General features: G+C 52.4%; 1 protein-coding gene across 1 annotated transcript in view; it reads left to right on the top strand.

The window, feature by feature from the left end:
• LOC140395008 (flagellum-associated coiled-coil domain-containing protein 1-like) overlaps positions 1–24864 on the top strand; it is a 98441-nt gene that overhangs the window by 64849 nt on the left and 8728 nt on the right. Inside the window, 2 exon segments of the mRNA XM_072482321.1 lie at positions 7113–7212; positions 10544–10647. Of these exon segments, the coding sequence (XP_072338422.1) occupies positions 7113–7212; positions 10544–10647 (204 nt within the window).

Raw genomic sequence — 24864 nt, 5'->3', positions numbered from 1 at the left:
ACCAGATACTGAAGCAATCCGTGCCCCCATGTAGCCTCCAGGCAGTAAGACCTGGACAATATCCAGGGTGGCACAGTGGTTAGCACTGTTGCCTCACAGCACCAGGGACCCGGGTTCAATTCCGGCCTTGGTTGACTCTGTGCGGAGTCCGCACGTTCTCCCCGTGTCTGTGTGGGTTTCCTCCGCGTGCTCCGGTTTCCTCCCACAGTCCAAAGATATGCAGGTTAGGTGGATTGGCCATTCTAAATTGCCCCTGGTTTGATTTGATTTGATTTATTGTCAATGTACAGAAGTGCAGTGAAAAGTATATTTCTGCGGCCAAGGGAACGTACACAGTACGTACATAGTAGACAAAAAAAGAATAATCAACAGAGTACATTGACAAATGGTACATCGGCAAGCTGTGATTAGTTACCATGCAGAACAAGGGGCCAAACAAAGCAAATACATGAGCAAGAGAATAGGGTGTCGTGAATAGTGTTCTTACAGGGAACAGATCAGCCCGAGGAAGAGTTGTTGAGTCCTGGCATGAATAGAGGATTGGCTGACTGGCAGAAGGCAGAGAGTGGGGATAAAGGGGTCTTTTTCAGGGTGGCAGTCGGTGACTGATGGTTTGCCTCAGGGGTCTGTGCTGGGAGCACAACTTTTCACAATATACATTAATGATCTGGAAGAAGGAACTGAAGGCACTGTTGCTAAATTTGCAGATGATACAAAGATCTGTAGAGGGACAGGAAGTATTGAGGAAGCAAGGGGGCTGCAGAAGGATTTGGACAAGCTAGGAGAATGGACAATGAAGTGGCAGATGAAATACAATGTGGAAAAGTATGAGGTTATGCACTTTGGAAGGAGGAATTTAGGCGTAGACTATTTTCTAAATGACTTTCTTATGAAGTCAGAAGCACAAAAGGGACTTGGGAGTCCTTGTTCACGATTCTCTTAAGGTTAACTTGCAGGTTCAGTTGGCAGTTAGGAAGGCAAATGCAATGTTAGCATTCATGTCAAGAGGTTTACAAGACCAGGGATGTACTTCTGAGGCTATATAAGGCTCTGGTCAGACCCCATTTGGAGTATTGTGAGCAGTTTTGGGCCCCCTATCTAAGGAAAGATGTGCTGGCTTTGGAAAGGGCCCAGAGGAGGTTCACAAAATGATCCCTGGAATGAAGAGCTTGTCATATGAGGAATGGTTGAGGACTCTAGGTCTGTACGCATTGGAGTTTAGAAGGATGAGGGGTTGTCATGATCTCTGTATGTGTTAATATATGTTTAGTTAATGTGAAGTAAGTACAGACAGATGATCACTAGATGGCAACACTAACAGGAGCCTTATAAGGAGTTTCCCCATCTTTCTTTAGTTAGTGTGTGTGTGGAAGACAGCCAGAGTGAAGACATGAGCAGATCAGAGTGTTATCATAATTGTTAGTCTAATCTAATATTACTTATTTGTTTCACTAGTTGGATTGGAGTTGTTTATTGTCACGTGTACTGAGGTACAGTGAAAAGTATTTTTCTGCGAGCAGCTCAACAGATCATTAAGTACATGAGAAGAAAAGGGAATAGAAAAAAAGACATAATAGGGCAACACAACATATACAATGTAACTACATAAGCACTGGCATCGGATGAAGCATACAGGGTGTAGTGTTAATGAAGTCAGCCCATAAGAGGGTCATTTAGGAGTCTGGTGACAGTGGGGAAGAAGCTGTTTTTGAGTCTGTTCGTGCGTGTTCTCAGACTTCTGTATCTCCTGCCCGATGGAAGAAGTTGGAAGAGTGAGTAAGCCGGGTGGGAGGGATCTTTGATTACACTGCCCGCTTTCCCCAGGCAGCGGGAGGTGTAGATGGAGTCAATGGATGGGAGACAGGTTTGTGTGATGGACTGGGCGGTGTTCATGACTCTCTGAAGTTTCTTGCGGTCCTGGGCCGAGCAGTTGCCATACCAGGCTGTGATGCAGCCTGATAGGATGCTTTCTATGGTGCATCTGTAAAAGTTGGTAAGAGTCAATGTGGACATGCCGAATTTCCTTAGTTTCCTGAGGAAGTATAGGCGCTGTTGTGCTTTCTTGGTGGTAGCTTCGACGTGGGTGGACCAGGACAGATTTTTGGGGATGTGCACCCCTAGGAATTTGAAACTGCTAACCATCTCCACCTCAGCCCCGTTGATGCTGACAGGGGTGTGTACAGTACTTTGCTTCCTGAAGTCAATTACGAGCTCTTTAGTTTTGCTGGCATTGAGGGAGAGATTGTTGTCGCTACACCACTCCACTAGATTCTCTATCTCCCTCCTGTGTTCGGACTCATGGTTATTCGAGATCCAGCCCACTATGGTCGTATCGTCAGCAAACTTGTAGATGGAGTTGGAACCAAGTTTTGCCACGCAGTCGTGTGTGTACAGGGAGTAGAGTAGGGGGCTAAGTACGCAGCCTTGCGGGGCGCCGGTGTTGAGGACTATTGTGGAGGAGTCAAAGTATTAAAGTGAAAGAACTCAAAGTATATTATTATATTACTCCATAAATAATTTGTCATCATCTAGAAGACTTTGACTAATTATCATCAGAACTCAAAACAACTCGGCAAGACAAAAGAGTAATATTTATATTACAATTCAGTAATATAACAGGGGGATCTTATTGAAACTTACAGGATACTGCAAAGCCTGGATAGAGTGGACGTGGAGAAGATGTTTCCACTAGTAAGAAAAACTAGAACCAGAGGGCACTATCTCAGACTAAAGGGACGATATTTTAAAACAGAGATGAGGAGGAATTTCTTCAGCTAGAGGGTGGTGAATCTGTGGAACTCTTTGTCGCAGAAGGCATGGAGGCCAAATCACTGAGTGTCTTTAAGACAGAGATAGATAGGTTCTTGATTAATCAGGGGTTATGAGGAGAAGGCAGGAGAATGGGGATGAGAAAATTAATTGAGCAGACTTGATGGGCTGAGTGGCCTCATTTTGCTTCTATGTCTTATGGTCTTATAGTCTAGTAGCTGTGGGGAAGAAGCTGTTCCTATGTCTGGATGTGCGGGTCTTCAGACTTCAGTATCTTCTGCCTGATGGAAGGGTCTGTAAGAAGGCAATGCCTGGGTGGGAGGGTTCTCTGACAATGCTGTCTGCCTTCCTGAGGCAGCGGGAGGTATAGACAGAATCAATGGGAGGATGGCAAGCTTTTGTGATGTGTTGGGCTGAGTTCACCACACTCTGCAGTTTTTTACGATCTTGGACTGAGCAGTTGCCATACCAAGCTGTGATGCAGCCGGAAAAGATGCTCTCTATCTCACATCTGTAGAAGTTTGTGAGCGTTGATGCAGCCATGCCAAATTTGTTTAGCTTCTGTAGGAAGTAGAGACGTTGTTGGTCTTTCTTGACTGTTGCATCAACGTGAGTGGACCAGGACAGACTGTTGGTGATCCCAGGAACTTAAAGCTATCGCCCATCTCCACTTCGGAGCCATTGATGCAGATGGGAGTGTGTGTTGCGCTACGCTTCCTGAAGTCGATGATCAGTTGCTTAGTCTTTCCGACATTTAGAGAGAGGTTGTTTTCGGTACACCATGCAACCAAGTGATCTATCTCCCTTCTTTGTTTGATTCGTCGTTGTTTGAGATATGGCCCACCACAGTCATATCATCTGCAAACTTATAGATTGAGTTGGAGTTAAATCTTGCCATACAGTCATGTGGGTATAGGGAGTACAGTAGAGGACTGAGCACACATCCTTGCAGGGCCCCGGTGTTGAGAACTATTGTGGAACTGTTTCCTATCCTGACAGATTGCGGTCTGTTGGTGAGGAAATCAAGGATCCAGCTGCACAGGGAGGAGTCAAGTCCAAGATTGCAGAGTTTGGTTATAAGTCATGTTTGGATAATGGTGTTGAAGGCAGAGCTGTAGTCTATGAACAGCAGTCTCATGTAGGTGTCCTTTTTGTCGAGGTGTTCGAGTGTTGATTGTCGAGCCAGGGAGATGGCATCTGCTGTGGGCCGGTTTCGGTGATAGGTGAACTGCAATGGATCAAAACCATCTGGGAGGCTGGCATTGATCCGTCTCATGACTATCCACTTGAAGCATTTCATGATAACAGATTCAGGGCTACCGGTCGGTAGTCGTTGGGGCAGGCTACCTTGTTTTTCTTTGGTACTATATTATGGTGGTCTTCTTGAAGGAGGTGGGGACCTCAGAGTGGAGGAGTGAGGTGTTGATGATGTCTGTGAATACACTCGACAGCTGGTCTGCGCAGGCTCTGAGTGCTCGCCCAGGGACTCTGTCGCTTTCTGCGGGTTCACTTTCAAGAAGGCAACTCTTACCTCTGAGGCTGGACTAGTGGGTATGGGGGTGTCCAGGGCTGTTGAGGCGGGTGGCACTGATGTATTGGCTGACTGCTCAAAGCGGGCATAGACTTGTTCAGTTCATCGGGGTGGGATGCTCCAGCCCCAGATATTCCGCCTGGTCTTAGCCTGTGATCTCGTGTAAACCCTTCCATAGACGTCGTGGGGTTGTGTCGTTGGCCTGGGACTCCAGTTTGATGCGGTATTGTTTTTTAGCGTCCCTGATGGCTTTCCGTACGTCGTACCTGGTGTCCAAAAGATGTACAGTTTATGTGAGGTTGTGGAGATAGGGGAGTGGGCCCAGGTAAGGTGCTTTTTTCGAGAGTCGGTGCAGATATGATAGTGTGAATGGCCTCCTGTGCTGTAGGGATTCTATGTATTCTTAGGACGATAATTAGCAGGAAATGATCATCTGCCACAAGACAATCAGTGGCATAAATATCATGGAATTTCTGCACTATCAACATCCTTGAGGTACACAAATACGATGGCTATATGAGCAGGTCAAATGTTGGCTATTCTATGGCGAGTATCCCACCTGACTCCCCAAAGCCTGTCCACATTTCCAAGGCACAAGTCACAAGTGTAAGTCATATTTACCTGGATGAGTGCAGTTCCAATAACAGCAAAGAAACTCAACAACTTCCAGGACAGGGCAATCCAAATGATTGGCACTCCCTTCACTCTTGGTGCACCATGGCTAGAGTGTGTGCCATCTACAAAATACTCTGAACCAATGTTTGTTCAATAGAAACTTCTGAACCCATGACCTCTACCAACTAGAAGGTTAAGGGAAGCAGGCAAATGGGAGCCCCATCATCTGCAATATTTCCTCCCAAGTCACACAACTTCCAGGTTCAGAGATCTCTAATCTTTCCTTCATTATCAACCATGCCAAGCTCTTGGAGCTCCCTATTTACCTGCACTGTGGGTGTACCTTTGAATTGTGGATTCCAGTAGTTCGAAATCACAACTTTACATAATCTCTTAGGGCAGCACAGTGGCACAGTAGTTAGCACTGCTGCCTCACAGTGCCAGGGACCCGGGTTCAATGAAGTTCTGCACGTTCTCCCCATGTCTGCGTGGGTTTCCTCCGGGCGCTCCAGATTCCTCCCACAGTCCAAAGATGTGCAGGTAGGTGGATTGGCCATGCTAAATTGCCCCTTAGTATAAAGGGATCTGCGGTTTAGGTGGAGTTATGGGGTTGCACTGTAGAGATTCTATGATTTCTATGGTTTCTGAGGGCAATAAAAGCCAAATGTGCCCACATCTTGGGAATGAAAACTTTTTGGGAAAGCTCGTTAAGCTCCTCAAGCCTGTTCCACTATTCACCTGAGGAAGGAGCAGCGCTCCGAAAGCTAGTGACATCGAAACAAACCTGTTGGACTTTAACCTGGTGTTGTAAGACTTCTTACGGTAAGATTAAGGGCAGCACGGTAGCATTGTGGATAGCACAATTGCTTCACAGCTCCAGGGTCCCAGGTTCGATTCTGGCTTGGGTCACTGTCTGTGCGGAGTCTGCACATCCTCCCTGTGTGTGCGTGGGTTTCCTCCGGGTGCTCCGGTTTCCTCCCACAGTCCAAAGATGTGCAGGTTAGGTGGATTGGCCATGATAAATTGCCCTTAGTGTCCAAAATTGCCCTTAGTGTTGGTTGAGTGGGGTTACTGGGTTATGGGGATAGGGTGGTGTGGGCCTCGGTAGGGTGCTCTTTCCAAGAGCTGGTGCAGACTCGATGGGCCGAATGGCCTCCTTCTGCACTGTAAATTCTATGATCTATTCTATGATCTATAAAAGCAGGGATGTACTTCTGAAGCTTTGAATTGTGGATTCCAGTAGTTCGAAATCACAACTTTACATAATCTCTTAGGGCTGCACAGTGGCACAGTAGTTAGCACTGCTGCCTCACAGTGCCAGGGACCCGGGTTCAATGAAGTTCTGCACGTTCTCCCCATGTCTGCGTGGGTTTCCTCCGGGCGCTCCAGATTCCTCCCACAGTCCAAAGGTGTGCAGGTAGGTGGATTGGCCATGCTAAATTGCCCCTTAGTATAAAGGGATCTGCGGTTTAGGTGGAGTTACGGTGTTGCACTGTAGAGATTCTATGATTTCTATGGTTTCTGAGGGCAATAAAAGCCAAATGTGCCCACATCTTGGGAATGAAAACTTTTTGGGAAAGCTCGTTAAGCTCCTCAAGCCTGTTCCACTATTCACCTGAGGAAGGAGCAGCGCTCCGAAAGCTAGTGACATCGAAACAAACCTGTTGGACTTTAACCTGGTGTTGTAAGACTTCTTACGGTAAGATTAAGGGCAGCACGGTAGCATTGTGGATAGCACAATTGCTTCACAGCTCCAGGGTCCCAGGTTCGATTCTGGCTTGGGTCACTGTCTGTGCGGAGTCTGCACATCCTCCCCGTGTGTGCGTGGGTTTCCTCCGGGTGCTCCGGTTTCCTCCCACAGTCCAAAGATGTGCAGGTTAGGTGGATTGGCCATGATAAATTGCCCTTAGTGTCCAAAATTGCCCTTAGTGTTGGGTGGGGTTACTGGGTTATGGGGATAGAATGGAGGTGTTGACCTTGGGTAGGGTGCTATTTCCAAGAGCCGGTGCAGACTCAATGGGCCGAATGGCCTCCTTCTGCACTGCAAATTCTATGATTAGATGATCCTGAATCATTGATTTTACAAATGGAAACTCAACAAACGATACTCGGGGCCATTTCACATTTGGTGACTTGCAAATTTCTCGTAACAGTATTGATGTTTAAGTAACTAACATTTGTTTTTAATTAAACTCAGGAATCCATCACTGAGGAACTGAATGCAAGGTGGGGGCAGAAAGAAATTGAACTCCTAGAAAAGCATGAAAGTGAAATGAGAAGGGAACTGACTTTACAGAGTAAGTGATGGCTTCAGGAGAGAATTGTTGAGATTTGAGCTCTAGAATGGGGGATGAAGAAATAGGCGGTGCTCCTATTGTGCCTGTACAGAACGGAGAAAAATGTTTAAATAAACACAGAAAATGCTGGAAACAGTCTGTGGAGCAGGAAACATCATGATGCTGCCATTTACAGCCCCTCGGATTCATCTTACATTGCTTTTCCCAATTCCAGTCCCTTTGGCCCTGTACCGCCAACTCCTTTGTCGTTTAATGTCTCCCAGATTTCCGCCCTACCTCAGACCTTCACTTTCGTCCTTTTTCCAATCTCTTCCCCCATTTCACCAATCTAATAATTGCTGTTTTTCTAACATTTCTAACACAGTTCTAATGAAAGGTCACGGCCTGAAACATTGGGCAGGATTTCCAGTCCCACCCACGACCGTACTGGAAAGTTCCACCCCAAGTCAACGGACCCTTTGCCGCTCTGTCAAATTTTCCAGTCCCGCCCACGATGGTTTCTGCTGTGACGGGACTGAAAAATCACGCACATCGACTCTCTTCCTCTCTCCATAGATGCTGCCTTGCCTGCTGCATCTTTCCAGAATGTTCTGCGTTTACCTCAGGTTTCCAGCCGCTGCAACATTTTCCTTTTGTAGATGAAGTTTACTTTGTCCTGAGATTCATAATCCTGAAAGTGGGATATCCAGAACAAAAGATTCTTCCATTGTTCACAAAACCGTCCTGAAGAATGATTGGTGACTTTGTAAAAGCGCAGTCTTGTGTGATGTTGCAGGGTCATTGGATTACAAGATGCTGTGTGCGGGGTTGAACAGAGGTTCATCTTCAAGATTTGTTAAGCTGAGGCCCTGTCTGCTCTCCCGGGTGGATGTTTGAAGCAGGACAGGAGAGGAGAGGTCTCCCCAGTGTCCTGGCAATAGTTACCCCTCAACCAACACCAGTAAAACACAGGTTCTCTAGCCATTTCTTTTTGTGGGAGCTTTCTCTGCACAAATTGGCTGCCACGTTCCCTACATTGCAACAGTGACTACATTGCGAAAGCACTTCACTGAGTTTCCTGAAGTGCTGGGCCAGGTTATAGAAGCTTTTTTTTCCGTTTATACATTCCCTGCTAACAGTATGTGGGTGAAACTGTACGTGCTGCTGAGTTTCTCAATGTTTTGTATTCACCCTGGCAAGGCCAGCAATTTATTCCCCAATCCAATTGCTCTTGAGAATTGTGCTAATACCAGCTAGTATTATGACCAGAAACTAGTGAGAGTTTCAACATCAATGTGGATTCATATTGAAGTAGTTTTGCTGCCAAATGAGGCAGTGATATGATAATGCTCCTATCTATCCTGCTGAGATGGCAAAGCTATGGGGCCAGTTCTTGCTGTGACAGGACATCTAATGGTCTCTACAATTACTTAAACTTACCCTTGCATAGTTCATTTAATAAACTATTGGCATGATAAACTGCCAAAAGCGCAAGCTGATATAAAGTCGCAGCAAGGGTAGCCGGCATCTGTGACCCTGAGTCTACAGGCCACGTCTCCCAGGGGATCAGAGGCCCAGTGGCTGCCTTCTGGCAGGGTGGCATCCTGGCACTGCTGGTGCTAGCCTGGCACTGCCAAGGTGCCCAGTGGCACTGTCAGCTGGCAGTATCACTGCCAGGCTGGAATTTTTCCCATGCTGGGGATTGGGCCCAGGGCTGCCCTGCCTATGTGAGGTGAGGTATGTGTGTGGGGTGGGGGGGGAGACGAGGGGGGGGGAGGAGGAGGGGGGAGGGGGGGAGGGGGAGGGAGGGGGGGAGGCGGGGAGGGGGAGGGAGGGGGGAGGGGGAGGAGAGGGGGAGGGGGGGAGGGGAGGGAGGGGGAGGCGGGGAGGGGGAGGGAGGGGGAGGGGGAGGGGGGAGGAGAGGGAGAGGGGGGGCGAGGCGGGGGAGGAGGAGGGGGGAGGGGGGAGGGGGGAGTGGGAGGGGGAGGGGAGGGGGGAGGCGGGGAGGGGGGAGGGAGGGGGAGGGGGAGGGGGGAGGAGAGGGAGAGGGGGAGGGGGAGGGGGAGGGGGGGGCTGAGTACCCCCATATAGGTGAGTTGGGGCTCTGGGAGGTTCAGGAGTTGTGTCCGGGGGTTGAGAAAGCTGCGACTAGAGCTCCTCAGTGCAGGAAACAGGACTAAGTGCGGCCTCAGCAGGGCGTTGTCTACTTCGGCCCCAGTTTGCAACAAAGTCCTGATGGATATCGTGGTGTTTCTCGGCGCTGCGACTGCCGATAAACACCCGGCTAAACGCGCTTGTCAATGGACTTTGTTACAATTTGGTTCGATCGCACCCAAGGTAACACACCAGGAATACAAGTAGGAAGGTTAGGAATGTAGTTATACAGCATCTTCCATGTTTCAGGATGTCTCCAGGTACTCCACGACAGTTAAGTATTTTTGAATCGTAGTCATTGGGAATATTTGACACATGGATAGTTTCACAAATAGAATCTATTAGCAGTAAGTGTTTCAAAGTGGTGTTGGCTATAGGATGAATGTTGGCCAAGACAACAAGAGGAAAGGGCAGCACGGTGATGCAGTGGTTAGCACGGCTGCCTCACGGCGCCGTGGACCTGGGTCCGATCCTGACCCCGGGTCACTGTCCATGTGGAGTTTGCACATTCTGACCATATCAGTGTGGGTCTCACCCCTACAATCTAAAGATGTGCAGGTTAGGTGGATTGGCCACACTAAAGTGCCCCTTAATTGGAAAAAAAATAATTGGGTACTCTGAGATACTTGTCTAGATTGTATATTCAGTTCTCCCCAGTAAGCTTTGGACCAATGCTCCCTGTAAGCTATGTCTGTAAGTGCTCCGTAAGTCCTGCAGGGCCTGCATAAGTTGGCCCATTTAAGTTAATGCACCAGTGTAACTGCACAAAAAACTGCCATGTGTCAACATGGCAAGCTGGGCACCCCACCCGCCTGCTGCTCTGCCCACCGTCTGCCCACCTGTGAAGGAAACTGCAGGACGCGCACTGGATTCCTCAGTCAACTGGGAACTCATTTGTATTGAGGAAGTAAGTCACCCTCGACTCAGAGGGATTGCAGAAGAAGAAGAAAAACCTGTAAAGGGGCCCCCTGTTTTTTAAATAAATCACCCGCACACTCCAGAGCAAAGTACAAATTAGGAGGTGTGTTGATTTGGACTCACAATCTTCTGATCCAGCGAGAGGTAGACTACCATAGGCTGACAGTGTCAGCATCTCAAAGCACAACAGTGGGAAAAGTCCTCAGACACAGAGCTGTTGTTAAGCACTATAGTATTGAACATGGCTGTCTTGGAATGAATGACCTATTGTGTCCAACAGAGAACTCGTTGCAACGTAAATGTGATGAAGATAAACAGTCGACAATAGACAATTATGAGGAACAGTTGTCTTCCGTTATCAATAAATACCATGAAGAGATGGAAGTGAGTAAAATCTTTTCAATATTGTACCAGCCAGGGTAGGTGAAGTGTCACATTTCATGACATTTTGGCCATTTCTCCATAGAAAAGATTTGAAAACATCAATTACTTTACATGACAGGTAGGAATGTGATGTACCTATATGGGACTGACTGGATGGACCATTAGGCCCTTTCCTAACTATCGGTGCAACATTCACATTTTGCATTTCTATAGCGTCATTAATATTACATATTCCAAGGTAATTCACTGTAAATGCGATCAAACAAACTTGGACCAAAACACATAAGGAAATATTGGGAGAAGTGGCCAAAAGTTTGGTCAAAGAGCGAAGCTGTAAGGGGCAACTTAAACAAGGAGAGATAGAGATAGAGAGAACGAGATGTTTCGGGAGTAAACCCCTGAGTCTGAAGCAGCGTTAGCTGAAGGCACAGCCGCCAATTGTGGTTTGACAGAAACCAGGGATGCTGAAGAATTGCAGGAGGCGCACGGATATCCCAGAGAGCTGTGAGGTTGGAGGAGGTTACAAAGATAGGGAGGTGTGGTCTATGAAGAACTCGAAGATAAGGATGGAATTTTTAAATCCAGGTTTGGCCAGATTGGGATGCCAATGTATGCCAGTGAGCAAGGGGGAAGGGTGGGGGGGGGGGGGGTGCTGCGATGGGTGAACATGGTCACATGTCAGTCAGTTTATGGGCAGAACACATTTTGTCAAGCCCAATTTTACACAGAGTAGGAAGTGGAGAGCCTGGTCAGGTTTGTGTTGTGTTATGGGCCAGGGTTTAAAAACTCCAAAGTATATTATGGCGTTTACCTGACCTATAACATTTTGTTGAATTTGGCTAGGATGAGCACAAGAGCCTTCACTTGAGGTGTGATTCAAGTCTTCCCAGACACTTTAAACAAACAAGCTTTATTCTCAGAACTTAGTTAACATTTATATATAAACAGCAAGAAGTTTTATCAATTACAAACATAAGGACACACCACAGCTACAGTAATCTATGAATTCACTTAATGAATTCCCCCTTAATTGTTCCAATTCAAAAACAAAATCCCATAAATCAAAAAACCCTTTTCAAGGGCGTGGCCCAGCACTCTGCGTTCTCACTTTAATAAGACTGGCTTTCCCTGCGATTCTGACACCGTCTCACCAGCAGGTTTCAACCCTTCCGGAAAGCAAACTATATCTTTTAAGTTACCAAGGCAGGTAGCTATAGTCAATTTTTTTTTTTTACTGGAACAGATATTTAAAATGAAAATAGAAAGAGATAGGCCAAAGCACTTCCCTTCTCTGTCTGAGTCCACAACAGTCAAATGTGAAAGCGAAGCCAAAAACAGCTCACAGAGCAACAGCCCAGCTCCACCCACACAATGACATCACTGAAGCCATGTGTTAAGCCAAAATCCTTTCTTAAAGGGACATTCCCATGACAGTTGGAAAACTTGAGTCTGAAATCCCACCAAAGTGAGAACTCATCTTATTGCTGTTTATTGGATTTTTCTGAGGGCAAACTGACCTCACCTCAAAAATAATCCATTGCTTTCCAAGCCCTGTAGAGCAACCTGAGACTCTATATAAATGTAAACTCAACATTAATTCTGCAGCCCACCCACTCAGCATGAACTATTTTTGTGTGGGAAAGCCCAGGAGACAAAACAGAGCTTGGTTCATAAGTAAGTTGCGGGAGGAGAGGTTGGAGGGAGAAACACTTTTGGTGGGGGAGGAAAGGAAGGGATTGACTCCAATGTGCTGACTTCTTTCCCTGGTACTCAAGGGAAGCCCAATAAGGTCACGTAACTAGGGCCATCTTTGAGCCAGGGGTTTTAATTGAAAAACATTAGAAACAGTAGTGGTTACCCTCCCAGTTACTATTTACTTTTTATGTTAACTGAAGTAAACTTTATGTCAGGCCACACTTAGTAGCTTTATTTCCATTGTGCATTCACTTAACCCCCCCACTAATATAGTTGCCTTAAATTCTTGTCTGCATTATTTTGTTGTAGTTTTAATCTATTTATTTTAACTATGTTAATATACCTAACAGAAATCAAGCACTTTAACCAGTGCACTAAAGATATTGCACAGAGAAAATTATAAACCCCTTTGTGATGAACGGTTACTGCCTTATCATCATGTAAGGTGATGTCCCCTTTAAGACCAGGCTTGGAACCCTGGGGACTCCGCCTCTGGCTCCGCCCATCTGGGAGCCATACATAAAGGCCTGCCTCATGGTCTGTATAGCAGTCAGCTCTCGTCCAAATCTGTAGCATAGTTATTAGCCTAATAAAGCCTTCTTTACCGATTAATCTCTAAGCATCATTATTGAGGGTACCTCAATTTATTAGGCTAAACTAGATTCAGGATGGACGCAGGCCTAAAACCAGAGAAGCTTAATCTGGAAGCACGAACGCCGGAGGCAAAGGAAATTTTTAAATACTGGCTGCGGTGCTTCGAGGCCTACCTGGACTCCGCAGAGACTCCCATCCTGGGGCCACGCAAGCTGCGTCTACTCCACGCCCGGGTGAGTCACAGAATCTCCGCCACGCTCGAAAAGGCGACGATTTATGAGGAAGCGATTGAGTTGCTCCGCAAGCGGTTTGTCAAACCCGTCAATGAGGTGCACGCCCGGCATCTGCTCTCTACCTGCCGGCAGCGCTCGGGGGAATCGCTCGACGAGTTTGTTGAGAAACTCACCGCGCTGGCCAGGGACTGTGACCATCAGGATGTGACAGGGGAAGTCCATATGAACCTGCACATCAGAGATTCTTTCGTGTCCGGCATCCGCTCAACCTACATCCGGCAGCGACTGCTCGAAAACGGGGCAAAAGACCTCCAGGAGACGCTAACGCTCGCCTCCTCGCTGGAGGTGGCCCGGCATAACTTGGGTACGTACCCCGCGGACTCTGCCACCCCCCCCCGGACTTCCTCAGACTCGCCCGTATTACAGGCCTGCGCCACGCGGCGACCTGCTCACCATGGGGGCACACCTTGCTACTTCTGCGGGCAGGGCCAGCACCCATGCCCATGCTGCCCAGCCCGCTCCGCGATCTGCAGCGACTGCGGGAAGAAAGGGCACTTTGCGAGGATCTGCCTGGCCAGACCCAGGGGCCAGAAAAACAAAGAACAGCCGGCCCGAAAATCAGGCTCTCAGGCCCGCAGGCCTCGCAATGCTGCTGCGCACCGACCCGACACGTCCTCTTCTGACGCGTCATCAGCCTCGTGCGAATCATGGGAGCGGCCATCTGGTCGGCGGCCATCTGGTCGGCGGCCATCTTCTCGACCCAACACGTGCGACCAACGGCAGCGGCCATTTTACGACACCGACTACCCACGACTGGGTGCGATCACCCTCGATCAAACTCGGCCAAAACACCTGCAGAACTCCATGATGCAGGTCTAGGTCAACGGGCACGACACTGCATGCCTCTTCGACTCCGGGAGCACGGAGAGCTTTATCCACCCTGAAACGGTAAGGCGCTGCTCCCTACGCACCCATCCCACATCCCAAACCATAGCCCTCGCATCTGGGTCCCACTCGGTACAAATCACGGGGTACTGTATTGCGGATCTCTTGATCCAGGGTGCCAAATACACTCGTTTCAAATTTTATATCCTCCCTCACCTCTGTGCCACCCTGCTGCTCGGACTGGATTTCCAGTGCAGCCACCGAAGCCTGACACTGAAGTTCGGCGGACCCTTGACCCCCTCACGGTGTGCTGCCTTGCGACACTGAAAGTCGCACCCCCCTCGCTATTCGCTAACCTCACTCCCGACTGTAAGCCCGTCGCCACCAGGAGCCGGCGCTACAGTGCCCAAGATATGGCTTTTATCAAGTCAGAGGTCCAGCGTTTACTGGGAGAGGGGGTCATCGAGGCTAGCAACAGCCCTTGGAGAGCGCAAGTGGTGGTAGTCCGGTCCGGGGAGAAGAAACGGATGGTCGTGGATTATAGCCAGACCATAAACCGATTCACGCAGCTTGATGCGTACCCCCTTCCTCGCATCGCGGAAATGGTAAATCGGATCGCCCAATACCGAGTCTTTTCCACGGTCAACCTCAAATCTGCCTACCACCAGCTCCCCATCCGACCAAAAGACCGCCTCTATACTGCCTTCGAAGCAGCCGGCCGGCTCTTCCACTTCCTCAGGGTCCCCTTTGGTGTCACAAATGGGGTCTCCGTCTTTCAAAGGGCGATGGACCAAATGGTGGACCAGTACGGTTTGCGGGCTACATACCCGTACTTGGACAATGTCACCATCTGCGGCCATGATCAGCAGGACCATGACGCTAACCTCAAAAAGTTCCTCCAGACCGCCCGAGCCCTTAACCTGACCTATAACGAGGGCAAATGCGTTTTCCACACCACCCGGCTGGCCATCCTCGGCTATGTCGTGGAAGACGGGGTCCTAGGTCCCGACCCCGACCGCATGCGCCCCCTTAAGGAACTCCCTCTCCCCCGCAGCCTCAAGGCCCTCAAACGGTGCTTGCGGCTTTTCTCCTATTATGTCCAGTGGGTCCCCAAGTATGCGGACAAAGCCCGCCCACTCCTAAAGACCACCACTTTTCCCCTCTCGGCTGAGGCTCAATTGGCCTTCAACCGCATCAAGGCCGACATCATCAAGGCCGCCATGCACGCGGTGGACGAAACCATCCCTTTCCAGGTAGAGAGCGATGCATCAGACATCGCCCTGGCTGCTACCCTCAATCAAGGAGGCAGACCAGTAGCGTTCTTCTCCCGAACCCTCACCGCCTCCGAGATTCGACACTCTGCAGTCGAAAAGGAGGCACAAGCCATTGTGGAGGCTGTGCGGCGCTGGAGACACTACCTCGCCAGTAGGAGGTTTACCCTCGTCACCGACCAACGGTCGGTCGCCTATATGTTTGATAACACGCAACGGGGCAAAATAAAAAACGATAAATTTTGAGGTGGAGGATCGAACTCTCCACCTACTCGTACAATATCAAGTATCGTCCAGGGGAGCTCAACGAGCCCCCAGATGCCCTGTCCCGCAGCACATGCGCCAACGCGCAGGAGGACCGCCTGCAAGCCATCCACAATGACCTCTGCCACCCGGGGGTTACCCGGCTCGTCCATTTCATCAAGTCCCGCAACCTACCTTACTCAACCAAGGAGGTCAAGGCCATGGTCAGGGCCTGCCAGGTCTGTGCGGAGTGCAAACCGCACTTCTATCGGCCAGACAAGGTTCGGCTCGTGAAGGCCTTGGGCCCCTTTGAGCGACTGAGCGTGGACTTCAAGGGGCCCCTCCCGTCCACCAACCGTTATGCCTATTTCCTCACCGTGATCGATGAGTTCTCCCGTTTCCCATTCGCCATTCCCTGCACCGACATGACCTCAGCCACGGTGATTAAGGCACTGCACAGCATCTTCACCCTGTTCGGTTTCCCTGCTTATATCCACAGCGACCGGGGTACATCGTTCATGAGCGATGAACTGCGTCAGTATCTGCTCAGCAAAGGCATCGCCTCGAGCAGAACGACCAGCTATAACCCACGGGGAAACGGGCAGGTGGAGAGGGAGAACGCGACCGTGTGGGAGGCTGTCCTTCTGGCCCTGCGGTCGAGAAATCTCCCAACCACCCGCTGGCAGGAGGTCCTACCCGATGCCCTACACTCCATTAGGTCACTCCTCTGCACGGCCACAAATGAGACCCCTCATGAGCGATTGTTTCTCTTCCCCAGGAAGTCTACCTCCGGGGTCTCGCTTCCACCTTGGCTGACGGCTCCGGGACCTGTTTTTCTCCGGAGGCATGCGAGGAGCCATAAAACGGACCCCCTAGTTGAAAAGGTCCGACTGCTCCACGCCAACCCCAGTTACGCCTACGTGGAGTACTCCGACGGCAGGCAAGATACGGTTTCCCTCCGGGATCTGGCGCCCGCTGGATCCTCCACCACAGACGCCCCTTCCCGCGCCGCTCCCCTGCAGGACCCGTCGCCCCCTACAACACACCCCCTTCCGGCCCTACCACCCGTTGGTGAGCTCCTACCGTGCGCCCCCCCTTGCGCGCCCCCTTTACACACCCCGCCGGTTCCGGCTCCGCTAACCCCGGCCCTGCCTAGTTCCTCTGCCCCGACCCGGACCGAAGCTCCGACCGCTGTGCTCCCGGATGTGCCCTCAACCGGGACGTCCGTGCCCGCCGCACCACCGCCCGAACTGAGGAGATTGAGGAGGACGATCCGGCCGCCGAGACGGATGGACCTATGATGGCACTTCACCCCCGCCGGACTCCTTTTTAAACAGGGGGTGAATGTGATGAACGGTTACTGCCTTATCATCATGTAAGGTGATGTCCCCTTTAAGACCAGGCTTGGAACCCTGGGGACTCCGCCTCTGGCTCCGCCCATCTGGGAGCCATACATAAAGGCCTGCCTCATGGTCTGTATAGCAGTCAGCTCTCGTCCAAATCTGTAGCATAGTTATTAGCCTAATAAAGCCTTCTTTACAGTTTAATCTCTAAGCATCATTATTGAGGGTACCTCACCCTTGGAGTTCAATTCTGATCATCAACTTCAACAGGGACACTGATATGTTGGAGGGGTTCAGAGAAGATAGATGAGAATGTAAAGGGGTTGGGCAGGACATGCTACTTGATCAGAGGAGTTTATGTTTTGTGGTCCAGTGAGATGGGGAATTTCACTGAGGGGCATGAAGTATCGGGCATGGTGAATCGTGAGTATTTAGGATAAAGCAGATCAGAAGGACAAGGGGTGTGAATTTAAATTGGTCAGAAGTACATTTTAAACATTTCCAATACAAGTCAACTTATCTATTATAGATTCCCACACCCACGTTTAGAAATTTGTCAGACTGTAATTACAGCTCTGCCCAATGGAGGTGTTGGAAGATATGTGCAAATGTAAAATGGGATTAGGCTGAACAGCTCTTTCTTGGGTGACACAGGCATGATGGGCTGAATGGCTTTTTTTGTGTACCATAAATGTCCATGATTCAATGAACCTGGGTCAGGTTCCATTATCCCCTGCCTCTGAATCCACCAAATTAAGGCTACACTTTGGTTTTGATTCCCCCAGGGGCAACATCAAGGGAGAATGACAAAATATTAGCAAGCATTCCGTTACAGGAAGGCAGTGTCATGCACCATCTAATGTGATAGGGATCTTACAGCCTCTAGAGTTGTTCAACACACTATTGTATATGCAATGGTAGGCTGTACTCCTATAGCATTATTGTCATGTTAATGCAGAAGCTTCGGACCCATAAAGAGTTTCATTAAAATTATTTATCTTAAAATAAATTTTCCCTGATGCAAATTGCCTCTACCTTTAATCTTTTCCCAATTGGATGCGCCTATGACTTTAATGTTACTTTTCCTGAATGGATGACTTATCTTGCATTGTGTTTTACTTCATGGTAAGCATACCCATTTGAGTTCACCATTGCCTTTCCCCCCAAAAAAACTGGATGGAATTTATATTCCTTACTCTGTCACATGTCCAAGGGTAGAGGCAGAAGGTTATGTCTGGGGATTTGTTTCTATCCTGTGCATTAAAGGCAGACACTCACTAGCCCTCTCATATCATGGGAGTCTTGACTGTTTATGGAAATGGTAACTATGCACGGGTGAACCTCAAAAGTAAATAAACCAGGTAAACATTCTTCAATCGTGGGTGGTCAGAGAGAGGTCAATGCTGCCAGTGCTCCACATTTTTACAATCCTAGACCAAACCCAACAGTGGTGAGGCTACTGGACCAATATCCCAATATTTTATGGGGATAGGGTACATTAAAACAAACTTTAATACCAACACAATTAAAATATTTAAAATCACACCATAAAATAGCTTACATTATCCCTTAAACAATACCCTCAATTTCCATCTTTATTCCCATTTAAAAAACAGGAAAAGAAACATCTCAGGTCTTAATCCACCCCAAATTCCAATGGCACAGAAGAATACTTGCTTGACAGAGAAAGAGGGCTGGTTTAGCACACTGGGCTAAATCGCTGGCTTTTAAAGCAGGCCAGCAGCACGGTTCAATTCCCGTACCAGCCTCCCCGAACAGGCACCGGAATGTGGCAACTAGGGACTTTTCACAGTAACTTCATTGAAGCCTACTTGCGACAATAAGCGATTTTCATTTTCATCTCATTTCATTTCTTGACACTGCTTTACAGGAAAGATCTGGGGCGAAATTTTCCGTTATCGGCGCAAAGTCCGCCGATCGGCGCAAAAAACGGCGCAAATCCGACTTGCGTCACGCCACAAAAATCGTCGCGAAGTCTCCGGCCCGAAATGGGCTAGTAGCGACGTGACGGGATCCGCGCTTGCTCACGTGGTTCATGCCGTGCAGCGTCATACACGCCGCACGGCGTGACGGCTCATAACGACGCGCTGCTCCCCCCCACCCGACCGGAACACCCGACCGGAACACCCGACTGGATGGCTGGCCGCCGCTCAGCCCCAAGGTTCCAGTCACGGGATGTGGAGGCGCTCCTGGACGCTGTGGAGCAGAGGAGGTAGGCCCTGTATCCCGGGCACGGCCGCAGAGTTGCCCCACGCCACAGCCGGCGTCTGTGGAGGGAAGTGGCAGAGGCCGTCACCGCTGCGGCCCTGACACCACGGACAGGCACCCAGTGCCACAAGAAGGTGAACGACCTCTTCAGAGCAGGCAGGGTGAGCCTCCCCCATATCCCCCCCTCCCCATATCCCCCATACCCCCCTCCCCCATATCCCCCATATCCCCCCTCCCCCATATCCCCCCTCTCCATATCCCCCTCCCCATATCCCCCCTCCCCCATATCCCCCTCCCCATATCCCCCTCCCCCATATCCCCCTCCCCATATCCCCATAATCCCCCCTCCCCCATATCCCCCCTCCCCCATATCCCCCCTCCCCCATATCCCCCTCCCCATATCCCCCATATGCCCCCTCCCCCATATCCCCCTCCCCCATATCCCCCATATCCCCCCTCCCCATATCCCCATCCCCCATATCCCCCTCCCCCATATCCCCCCTCCCCATATCCCCCCTCCCCCATATCCCCCCTCCCCATATCCCCCCTCCCCCATATCCCCCCTCCCCCATATTCCCCCCTCTCCGATATCCCCCCTCCCCATATCCCCCCTCCCCCATATCCCCCCCCCCATATCCCCCTATCCCCCCTCCCCTGATGGCGTGCATTCATATACCTGTCTAACACTGTTGCGCCTTTTACCCCTGCCACCCCCCCCCCCCGGGCCACAGGAGAAACGCGCACACAACACCAGGGAGCATGTGAGGACTGGAGGAGGCCCCGCTGATGAGAGGCCACTGACCGAACACGAGGAAAGGGCCCTGGAACTGGCTGGCGGACCTGAGGACCGGGAGGTTGCTGATGCAGAGGTCGGGGGCGTACTAGCAAGTGAGCCACCGACAGCCCGTCCCCATATCCCCCCTCCCCTATATCCCCCTCCCCATATCACCTGATCACTGCCTGCATGTCTAACCATGCATGCTTCATTGTGTATCGCAGGAGCAAACGTCGAGGCACTCATCCCCGCAGATGCAGACCGCCCGCAGGATGCCCCTCGGAGGCCACAGGAGACGGAGAGACCCGGACCCTCCGGCATGCGACGCCCGCAGGATGCCCCTCGCACACCACGGGAGACGGAGAGACCCGGGACCCTCCGGCATGCGACGCCCGCAGGATACCCCTCGCACACCACGGGAGACGGAGAGACCCGGACCCTCCGGCATGCGACGCCCGCAGAATGTCCCTTGGAGACCACGGGAGACGGAGAGACCTGGAGCAACAGGGAGACGACGCCCCCGTCACGTGCGGGCGCGATGACGCAGGCGTGTGCCACCAAGCGACGAGAGGGGCAGCCACAGGCCCCCGTCACATCCGAGCCAGGACACCCCTACCCAGGACACCCCTACCCAGGACACCGCTACCCGGGACACCCCTACCTGGGACACCCCTACCCGGGACAGCACTACCCAGGAAGACGAAATACCGGACAGTGACGCAGAGTGGATGAGTGGAGACGAACCCCCACCCCAAAGTGCCATGGACTCAGAGTGGGACGAAGAGCACGACACAACGCCACTGCTGTCACCAACACCCTCCACCATCGCAGAAACACTCACCTCGGTTGGGCACTTTAGTGATGAGGCGTCTGGTACACTCACTGGTGCGCACAACACAGCCGTCCCGGTACAGCAGGTGGAGGTAGGAGCAGCAGAGGGGCCGGGCGGTCGGAGGGCAGCCCAGCCCAAGCGAACATCTGCCGCCCAGATGGATCCCGGGTTCCTGCAGTTACCACACCCACACATAGATCCGATGCAACCACCGACCCGGAGACGAGTGAAGAGGGTGACGGGCGGCTTGCGGCGGCTGCAGTCGCAGGTGGCGGAGTCCACCCGCGTCCAGGAGCTGGGAGTGGTGCCGGTCATACGTGCCACCCAGGCCGACACCGCATGGGTGGCGTCCGCGGTGGAGGCAATGGGTGCGACGGTGTCAGACATGGGGAACGGTTTGCGAGGCCTGGGGCTTTCCGTGCAGGCGGCGTCTGTGGCCCAGGACATGGCTGCCCTCTCACAGGAGGCCATGAGCCAGTGCCAGCGCCAGATGGCAGAGGCGCTCAACGCCATGGCCCAGTCTCAGCAGGCCATGGCCCAGTCTCAGCAGGCCATAGCCCAGTCTCTGCAGGCCATAGCCCAGTCTCAGCAGTCCATGGCCCAGTCTCTGCAGGCCATAGCCCAGTCTCAGCAGTCCATGGCCCAGTCTCAGCAGGACATCGCTGAGGGCATCGGCGCCAGTGGCCATGTGCGAGCCGGCGTCGAACAGTCACAGACAGGGTTTGCCAACCCCCTGGGCTCCATGGCTGCAAACCTGCAGACCCCTGTCGATACCAGCACGGGCCTCCCATACTGGCAGCGCCAGATGTCGGGGGGGCGTCGGATGGCCAGTCCGTTCGCATCCCCCACCCATGTAGAGGCCTGGGGGCCATCGGGCACCCCGAGGGAGGAGGAGGCGGTGTGGTCCGTCCCGGGTCCCCCTGTAGGGGAGGTCTCGGAACACCGCGACACCTCGGACTCCCCCCTTCCGTCCCTGGTGCATCGGGTGGGCAACGGGCAGGACAGGCTGGCAGCTCGCCATCCCAGTCGCCCGGGCCGCAACCTGGCCCATCTAGGCCAGGACGCCCCAGGAAACGGCCGCCAAAGGGATCCCGTGTCAGAGGGCAGGAATCACAGGAGTCCACCTCCAGTTCTGCTGTACCGTCTGGGGAACCACGTAGACATAGTCAAAGGGCCCGCAAGGCCAAACAATTAGACACTGAGTAAGTTGGCACGGTTGCAGGGCACAGATGAGTTTTAGGGGCTAGGGCACGTGCATGAACTCTTTTGGTTATTAAAGTCAATGTTACACCTACAGAAGCTGCCGTTGTGCTCTGTCCAAAGCGTGCGGGCGTGTCATGTACGTTGAGCGCAAGTGTGTGTGTGAGGGGTGGTCTTACCTCAGCCCCAGGTGAGTCTGCCCCCTTCCCCCTGGGCCGCCATCAACATCCCCCCGGGCAGAGGACGGGACCGTGCGCTGCAGTGTCACAGCCGCATGCAGGGATGGTCCGGGTGGATGGTGGTACTGTGGCCATGGGTCAGACATAGTCCAATGATGTGAAGCAATGGGGGGGGTGGTGTGCATGCGGGTGGAGTGGGTGGGGTTGGGGAGGGGGGTGAGGGTGCTGGGTGGGTGGATGGGTGGGGGGTGTGGGTGGTCGGCTGTTGCCATGGTGTGCGGTCTGTGGCCATAGTACCCGATTCCCACGCCCATCTAGTCAGTGAAGAGGACGGCTATCAGCCTGTCCTGTGCCCGCTGGGCCAGCCGGTAACGGTGGACAGCCACCTGCCTGTGTCTAGTCCGTCTGCCCTGACCATTGCCCCCATCCCCCTCATCTGGGGAGGACTGCGCCTCTTCCTGCTGCTCCTCCACTCCGCCCTCCTCTGCCTGCGGCACATCGCCCCTCTGTTGGGCTATGTTGTGCAGGACGCAGCACACCACAATGATGCGGCCGACCCTATCTGACCGATACTGGAGGGTGCCCCCAGAGAGGTCCAGGCACCTGAAACGCATCTTCAGCACGCCAAAGCACCTCTCTATCACTCCCCTTGTCGCTACATGGGCATCATTGTAGCGGTTCTCCGCCTCATTGCGTGGCCTCCGTATAGACGTCATCAGCCACGATCGCTATGGGTAACCCCTGTCGCCCAGCAACCAGCCCCTCAGCTGGGGATGGCGTCCCTCGTACATGCCGGGGATTGATGACCGTGACAACACGTATGAGTCGTGTACACTGCCTGGGTAACGGGCGCAGACGTGAAGGATCATCCTGCGGTGGTCGCAGACCACCTGTATGTTCATCGAATAGGTCCCCTTCCTATTGGTGAACACGGCCCTGTTATCTGCAGGTGGCCGCACGGCGACGTGCATCCCATCAATCGCGCCCTGGACCATGGGGAACCCGGCCACGGCAGAGAGGCCCACGGCCCGGGCATCTTGGCTGGCCCGGTCCACAGGGAAGCGGATGTAGCGGTGCGCCATGGCATATAGGGCATCTGTCACTGCCCGGATGCACCGATGTCTGCGATATGCCGGGCAGGTCCCCACTCGGTGCCTGGAATGACCCCATTGCATAAAAGTTCAGGGCCACCATAACCTTGACGGACACGGGGAGAGGGTGTCCCCCGCCAGTGCCATGCGGTGACAGGTGTGCCAGCAGGTGGCAGATGTGTGCCACGGTTTCCCGCCTCATCCGGAGTCTCCTCCTGCATTCCCGGTCTGTGAGGTCCTGGTATGACTGCCGGGGCCGGTACACACGGGGCGCCCTCGGGTGCCTCCGTTGCCGTGGGGCCGCGACGTCCTCCTCCCCCCCTCGTCCTGTCGGTCAGGTGTCCCTCCAGCCTGGGCGGCTGCTGCCTGCCCCTCTGCAGCAGCCTGCGCCGCCTCTCTGGCACGCTCCTCCTCCTCCTCATCCAGGGCAACATAGACATTAGCGGCTGCCGCCACGGCGGCCAACATCGCTGGATGATCGGAAAACATGACGGCCTGGTGGGGGGGGGGGGGGGGGTGTGAACGACGACATGTCATCATTGCCCATATCCCCTCCTCCCCCCAGCCAGGTGGCATGGACCGCATGGGTCCAACTGTTGGAGGCTGGCACCTGGCCAGGTGAACCAACTCACTTGCCCTCGCATCCCCCTCCCCGGCACGGGCCCCCCCCCCCCCATCCTCCTCCCCGGCACGGACCCCCCCATCCTCCTCCCCGGCACGGACCCCCCATCCTCCTCCCCGGCACGGACCCCATCCTCCTCCCCGGCACGGACCCCCCTCCCGGCACTCCCCCGGAGCCCAGCCCACTCTAACCCCCCCCCCCCCCCCGCCACACACACACACACACACAACCGTAGACACACCTCTCCCCACACATTCAGACTGCGGCCACGCCATCGCCTGCCCAACGGCCAACCCCCCAGTCCGTCACTCACCTCCATGCTGGTCGGCGTGAACCTGGAGCACAGGTTGACGCCGATTAAAAGGAGGTTTGATTTACGTCGACGTGACCGGTCATCACGTCGACGGGACTTCGGCCCATCCGGACGGGAGAATATCGGCAGGCCCAAAATCGGCCGCCGACTTTTCTCCCTTCAGAGACTTCGGCAACCGGCGGGGGCGGGATTCACGGCGGCCAACGGCCATTCTCCGACCCGCTGGGGGGTCGGAGAATGACGTCCCTGATTCCTGTCAGACCCATGCAGAAACTCTGGCTGTATGTCTTCAAAAGCTGTTCTAGCTGGCTTGTTTCCACTCCCATTGAACCATAGAATTCCTACACACAGAGAGAGACCAGTTGGTCCATCGATTCTGCACTGACCGTCTGAAAGAGCACCCTACACAGGCCCACTCCTGCACCCTATCCCTGTAACCCCACTTAATCAACACATCATTGGACACCAAGGGGCAATTTAGCATGGCCAATCCACCTAACCTGCACGTTTGGGCTGTAGGAGGAAACCGGGACACTCGGAGGAAACCCACGCAGACATGGGAAGAAAATACTAATTTCACACAGACAGTCACTCAAGGCCGGATTTGAACCTGGGTCCCTGGCGTGGGTCAGTGCTGCCTCTTGTTCTTAGACAAGTCTGTACTGCTTTAAATACAGTTAATCTCTTTTAACTAACCTACAGTGAACGCAGA

Source organism: Scyliorhinus torazame, chromosome 2 (genome assembly GCF_047496885.1).
Source record: "Scyliorhinus torazame isolate Kashiwa2021f chromosome 2, sScyTor2.1, whole genome shotgun sequence".
Classification (NCBI taxonomy): Eukaryota; Metazoa; Chordata; class Chondrichthyes; order Carcharhiniformes; family Scyliorhinidae; genus Scyliorhinus; species Scyliorhinus torazame.
Note: the sequence above shows the minus strand (reverse complement) of the source record. Positions and strands in the feature narration are given on the sequence as shown.